The 7175-nt window shown below is 49.3% G+C and overlaps 1 protein-coding gene across 1 annotated transcript; it reads left to right on the plus strand.

The window, feature by feature from the left end:
* Positions 1-2186: 2186 nt before the first annotated feature.
* On the plus strand, positions 2187-4486 carry ATP5ME (ATP synthase membrane subunit e). Its single transcript, XM_051643426.1, has 4 exons — positions 2187-2291; positions 2431-2485; positions 2766-2864; positions 4351-4486. The coding sequence occupies exons 1-4, from the start codon at positions 2256-2258 to the stop codon at positions 4374-4376; spliced, it is 216 nt and encodes a 71-aa protein (XP_051499386.1). The 5' UTR covers positions 2187-2255; the 3' UTR covers positions 4377-4486.
* The last annotated feature ends 2689 nt before the right edge of the window (positions 4487-7175 follow it).

Raw genomic sequence — 7175 nt, forward strand, 5'->3', positions numbered from 1 at the left:
TATGGTTTCCTTTTTTCTTTTTTCTTTTTTTTTAATTGTGAGCAGCAAGCACATAATATACATGAATGTGTGTATTTGTAATAAATCTCAGTGTGAAAAGACAAAGCTTCTAGCCCTTTTCTGTTCTGCAGGTGAAACTTAAATCAGATGTCTACAATTAAAATTATGTTGGACAAACCTTTTTTTCCTCTAGTGTCATCCATTCTGTGATTTTTAATATTTTTCTTCTGTGAAACACTTAAAAGCTTTTAATGTGATGTAAAAAAATATTGATTCTGCTTGTGTTGGTACTGGAAGAAAATGAAACCTGATAGGGAATCTGACCGGAATCATTCCAGTGGTTATGGGGATGGTAAGTAATTTATTCTGCAGAAAGAATAATTTGATAGTTTTTTGGGGTTTTTTTTGCTTGTAGAACCAAAACTTGAGATCCTGAGGTCTGCATAAACAGAGTTGGTTTAGGATCATTCTGATAGTTTTGGTACTATCTGAATCAGTGCATTTCAGAATGAGGCATTAATTTGAATTGTGTGATTCTCAAGTAGAAAGAACTTTCCCAAGCCTAACTGTAGCCAGCTCTTTACAGAATTACTAATGACCACAAGTTTTTGTCTCTAGAAAATATCCAAGTGAAATACTTCTAATGATTATGAATTTCCCAGAATCAAGGAATGGATGAGTTTGGAAGGGACCTCTGGAGACTGTCTGGTCCAAGCTTCCTGTTCAAAATAGCATTGGCTGGAGCTGGTGGCTAAGGACTGTATCCAGCACAGGTGGACACACCACATCACTCAACACATCAACCTGTTTGAGTTGCCTTTAAGAGTAAAAAAATCAGGGTTCTTTAATTCTTCCATTTAAAAGGAATTTCCTGTGCTTTAGTTTGTTCCTGTTGTTTCTCATCCTATCTCTGGGCAGCAGGGAGAAGGGCCTGTCTTGATCTCTGCTCCTCCCCATCGGGTATTCAGAAACATTGATAAGATCCCTCTGATCCTTAAACAGGCTGCTTAGTCCTGGTTCACTCAGTCTCTCCGCTGAGAGGTGCCCCAGTCCCTGCATCATCCTTCAGTGGACTCACCTTTGAATGTCCTCATCTCTCCTGCAGTGGGGTAGGGAGAGCTGGACACAGCACACTGGGTGTGCTCTCACCAGACACCTCCTTTGATCTGCCAGCAGCCCTTCTCCTAAGTCCAGGAGGTTGCTGGCCTTCTGTGCTAGAAAAATAGTTTTCATGCTATAAAACCTCCTGAAAGTGATGAAGTTGCAATAAAACTTCTCTTCTAATGGCACTGGAATTTTTTAGCCTGTGGCATTGGTACTGCCCATCAGGAACAGCTGCCTCCTGAACTGAATAGGTCGGGCTGGACAAAAATGTGGTCATGCATGGGAGGGTATGTGAGAAGTCCATTGCCTCGGTCCCCAGCTGTGATTCCATACCGATGGCTGTTTTGTGTCCCCTCTGCCATCCACAGGAAACCATGCCAGCTGGAAAACTGTGGAAGTCTCCTGGAGATTTTGGTTTGGAGCCATCAGAACAGCGATGAGTGTACAGAGCTCTTCACTTACACCCGGAAAGGAACAGTCTCACCAGAGTGCTTTGCAGAGACAGGGATTTGTGTTTAATCCCTACAAACATTATAAACGGTTTACAATGGTTTTACATTTTATTTGAAAACAACTGAGCGAGCAGAATCATAGGATGGTTTGGGTTGGAAGGGACCTTAAAGGTCATCTAGTTCCAACCCCCCTGCATGGGCAGGGACACCTCCCACCAGCCCGGGCTGCTCGGAGCCCCATCCAGCCTGGTTTGAACACTGCCAGGGCTGGGGCAGCCACAGCTTCCCTGGGCAGCCTGTGCCAGGGTCTCACCACCCTCACAGTGACAAATTTCCCCCTAATGTCCGATACAAAGGCCCAGTGCCTTCAGTTCTCTTACACCTCAGCAGGAATCTCCTTCTGACGACGATTCCAGCTCCCACGGCAGGCTGGAGAGGAGGACACAGCCAAAGCCGCTGCGGGGAACCCGGCAAACCCGGCGCGGCTCCCGCTGCCCTGACCGGGCATCCTGGCCCTGCTCCCTTCGGCTCTGCGGGACCCCCCCGCACCCCCGCGGCCCTGACCCTGCCCCTGCCCCTGCCCCCCCCGCACCCGCTGCGGGGCCCGCCCCGGGCCTGACGTCACGGCCCCGCCCCCGCACGGCCCCGCCCCTTCCGTCCCGCACCGCCAGCTCGGGCGTCACCGTCACCGCCGCCAGGATGGTCCCGCCGGTGCAGGTCTCGCCGCTCATCAAGGTGAGGGCGGCGGCTCCTCCGGGGCGGGGGGCGGCGGGGCGGGGCGGGGCGGGGGGCGCGGGGCCCGGCCTGGCGGCGCGATGCGGTGCGGTGCGTGTGAGCCGAGTGACGGGCGAGTCCTTGTCTCTGCCTCCCGCAGTTCACCCGCTACTCGGCCCTGCTGCTGGGGATGGTGTACGGCAAGACGCGATACGGTGAGTTGCGGCGCCCCGGGCGGCCCTTCCTTCCCCCCCCCCCCCCTCCCCGCGCCGCCCCCAAGGGCACCTTGAGGCGGGCCCGGCCGCCATTTCCCCGTCCCGCCTCCTCCTCCCCGCCGCGGGGGCAGCCCCCGGGAACGGGCTCCCGCCGGCGCGGGGGCATCGCCTGGTGCGGAGCGGCCTTTGCGCCGGCGGGGCTGCTGCCTGCGCCTTCCTGAGCGGGCCTGGAGGGGTGGAGCCCTGCGCTGGGTTCTGGAACACCGTGTTTTACCCGCAGACTACCTGAAGCCCATTGCTGAGGAGGAGAGGAGAATAGAGGCGGAGGAGAAAAAGAAGCGCGAGGAGCTGGAGCGGATCGCCAAAGAGCTGGCGGAAGGTAGCCCCTCTTGTTTGCTGAATGCGTCCCACGCACAGCGCGGCTTGCAGCCCGACTGCCCTGCTGCTGCTGCTGCTGCTGCTGCTGCTGCTGCTGCTGCTGCTGCAGCCTTTCTGGGCGTGCGGTGGGTAGGGCGATGCGAAAGCTGAATAGTGCTGCTGCTCAGCAGGCTCTTTGGAATGTGAGCATCCGTAGAAGAAGTGTTAAAAACAGTTCTGGAAGCAAACAGGCCTTGTTAAATGGCTGTCTGACTTCCCACTGAGAAAACAAACTTCTAAAAGCTGCTGTTTGTTCTGTTAGGAGTAACTGGAACTGTGTATTAACACTACTTAAGTGTCCATTATTCAGCTGGATGCAGCACACATTCCTCCATGCAGTAATCTCACAAATGTGATTGATGACCAAAACCAGAAGCCATTAGACCACTGCTTGTGATTGCAAGACAAATTTTTAACTGATACCATCAGCATAGTGTGAGAGGTCAATGACATGAAGAGAATAAGCTGAAGCTGGTCAGTTGGGATTAGCACTGTTGCTTTTTTTCTCATTACCCTCCACCCTGTAGTGTTTCCTGCTGTAGCAGACTTTCCCCCATCCTTAGGATATTTTTTTATGGTCCCTTTTTCATTTCTAAAAAAGGATCCCTGTCTTTCCTCAGCAGAGTAGTGTACTCTCTGGCTTGAATTTGCCTAGGTTTTTTTTTTTCATGGACTTGCAGTTAGGAAGAACTTTTAAGAAAACTGATGAATAATCCAAGCTGTTCTTGGTGCAGCTACACAGATAGTAACTATTTCCCTGGGAAACTGTGACCTTTGCATTGTCTTGAACAAGACTACTGTTGAACAAAACTCTGCAAAATTAAGGGAGCTACATAGAGATAAATAGGCAAGCCAGTGAATTCTATCACTTACTAGATACAGAGCTATTTTGCACAGCTCTTTTCACTGTCTCAAACATACAACCTCCAGTGGTCATGGGCTAAATAAATGGCTCCTTTAGGTGGTTTCTGGTTCGGCTGAAACTTTTTGCATTTTTGGAGATAGAGGCCATATTACAGTGTTGTTAATCCACCTAATAATGGAATCCTGTTACTATTTCTTGAGAATGTTTCATTTATTTAAAAGTGTCACACAGGTGATGTGTTTTTGGTGTGGTTTTCAGTTAGAAAAGCAGTTGCTTGAACTTTGTGCAGCTCAGTACAGTTGTTGAAGATTACTCTTTAAAGATGGATCATTAGACTTATCTGTAATGATGGCTTTTTCTGGGCTTATTTGCATATTCAGTTCAGAAAAATGCAATTTACTAATGAGTAAGCCCAAAAAGTGCCTTTACTGCTAAGTGCTGAAGTACACTTCTGTTGGATAGGCAGATGTGGGAATCATAAAAAACTGACTAGAAAAACTGGCATTAACGAGAGCCTTTGATACCACAAATGCTTTGTGTGGGAGTGACTGTTGGTCCCTAACTGTTTTTTATTCCCTTCCAGCAAGCGAAGATTCCATACTGAAATGAAAAAAAGATGGGATCTTCATTTCACACATGGAAATACAACTAGGCTCTGAACTGTTCAGTGGTTGGGGGATTCTGCATGCTATTCTATCAATAAAGTACTTATAACAGTTTGGTTGGTTATACTGGCTAATACTTCCAGTGGGAAGGAAACAGCAAGTGGAGTGGTTGTGATGCTGCAACAAGATACAGAAACATCTGTTAGTAAGGGACTGCTGACCAGAAAGGACAGTGGTCCCAGTCTTTTGGCAAAGTGGCTGTGTGATTGCATCATACCATTTTAAAAAAATAAATCAAAAAAATGTAATCACCTGGCCTGAGTAGTAGGAGGAAGGAGTAGGAGGAGTCATAGGCTGTGAGTGTGACCATCCAGCTAAGTCCTTATCCACTGAGTGGTCCATCTGTCAAGTCCATGTCGCCCCAGTTTAGAGACAAGGATGTGGTGCAGGACATTGTCAAATGCTTTGCACAAGTCCAGGTAGATGACGTTGGTTGCTCTTCCCTTATTCACAAATGCTGTAACCCCATTGTAGAAGGCCACCAAATTTGTCATGCATGATTTGCCCTTAGTGAGGTCATTCTGGCTGTCACCAACCATCTCTATGTTTTATCTGTGCACTCGCATTGTTTCCAGGAGGTTCTGCTCCATGACCTTGCCAGGCACAGAGGTGAGTCTGATAGGCCTGCAGTTCCCTGGGTCCACTTTTTTCCCCCTTTATGGAGTTGTGAAATGAATAATCATCTCAAAACAGCCACAGACTGGACCTTGTGCATGGATGGGACCCTCATCTGATAAGCCACCTGGACACTGTTCTTACAAGGAGAGCCCCTGGTTTGGTAACCACCCCAATAAACTGGACACTCCTTGAATGGGGAGCCCCTCCTTCAGTAGCCATCCTGATAAACAGACACTGTGCTTATTTGACAAGGAACAGTGGCTGGCAAGAGAAGCCCCATGAAGGCAGTGTCATCTTACAAAAGACCACTTTCCTGTTTAAGAACAGAGCACACACAGGAGAATAAAGGCCACTGCTCCATCAACCTGATTCAGGGGAGCCAAGTGATCACCTGGATCCTCATGCCCCACTGACTTATTTCCAGTACCTTTCCTGAATCCAACACTTGAGTCTGCACAGAGTAGGCCAAACCTCACCCAGAGAGGCAGAGCTAGGTGCTATAAAAGAGGGAGACTCCAAATGCTTGGGGTGCACACCCACCATCCAAGGACCAGAATGTCATGCTGAGATCATCGCTGGATCCAGGGGTGGGGGTATCTTTCCTATCCCCTCTTTCTTCATCTCTCTCTCTTCATATCTCTCTCTCTCTCAATCCCCCTCTCTCTGTTTCTAACCTTTTAGCACGTTTTTAATTTAGCTAAGTTTTTCCAGCGGTAACCCGTTGTTTTGAGAGTGATACTGTTGTGTGGTTTTTTACAACCTATATAATCTTACTCAATTTTAAGTAATGTTTTTTATCAGCCTCCTGGGTAATGGTCTCACTCTTAGAATGCTGTGCACAGAATTCAAGAGGTTAATCTCACCAAATGGGTTGTTAAAAGAGATTAACTAAGACAGGGGTTGGCCCTGCCTCTGGGAAACTCAAGCTGTAACCACCTGGTGGGATGTGAAAATGGGGGTTATATTTCCTTTTTTTCAGTCAGTGGGAATATAACTGGACTGCCATGATTTCTCATATATAATGGATAGTGGCTTTATAACTTCATCTACCAGTTCCCTCAGGACCCATAGATGTATCTCATTAGTCCCATGGACTCATGCACATTCCGGTTCCTTAGGTCTCAAGCCTGACCTACCCCTACTTTGGGTTTGGGTAAAAGAAGAGCAAGAACTCTACAGACCCTGAGATTAAGCTGCAGGGAAAAGATCTTACCTACAGGCTGTATCCTGTCAGAAACAGATACAGTGCAAGGGGGAAATAAAAGGAAAGGCCTTGGCCTGCTGTTTCTCTTATTGCCCTCTGCTTGCTGCTTGTGGCTCCCCACAGCAACAAGAAAGGCAGCAGCAGAGCAGCTCGGACAAGGGGCCACTGACCCACAGCAATGATCTGAGGACAATGCCACGGGTGGCAGAGCCATGTGTGCTGCCTGGGCACCCCAGGTGCCATGAGTAGACAGGGGAGCAGCAGGAGGGAGTTGTGGGAGCTGGTCAGAGAGCCTGGGGAGGCTTGCCCTGTCTCCACTGGCTTGGCACAGCCTCCTGTAGGATGGACACATGAGGTCCCTGCTGCAGTGGGGCTCCTGGACTGCCCAGCACCACCATGACCAAAGGGAGCCTTGGGACCTCCCTGCTTCGATGAAAAATGATCCACCCTTGAGAAACAGCCACCTTCACTGGCACCCCACACTATATGTCCACAGACACCCCTCCACATGCACGGACCCCTTTGGAGATACAGGGCAGCACGCCAGCCCTGGCACGATGTTGTGTGTGGCAAACTGCCCTACCAAACGCCCGAGGGCATGGGGGTACAGCTGCCCCAGCCCTGGCCTGGTTGGCACTGCTGGGTGCCCTGGGCAGACACTGGAGCATCCTGCACCCTCCCAGCACCTCACCTTGGGCACAGCAGGCAGGAAGGTTAGCCTCCTGACTGTATTTCCCAGAAAATGAGAACAAGGACCTTTTCTCAGTGCTTGAATGTATGGTGGCTTGTGGTCATCTTTAACTGCAGTCATGGCTGCACCATGTATCTGCAATACAATAGCCTTGTGGCGTTTTTCTTGCTGAAAAATAAGACTTGCTTGACTTCATAGCTGTATGATGAAAGCCTTCTGCATGGTTCTTA

This window comes from Apus apus, chromosome Z, assembly GCF_020740795.1.
Source record: "Apus apus isolate bApuApu2 chromosome Z, bApuApu2.pri.cur, whole genome shotgun sequence".
NCBI classification, from domain to species: domain Eukaryota; kingdom Metazoa; phylum Chordata; class Aves; order Apodiformes; family Apodidae; genus Apus; species Apus apus.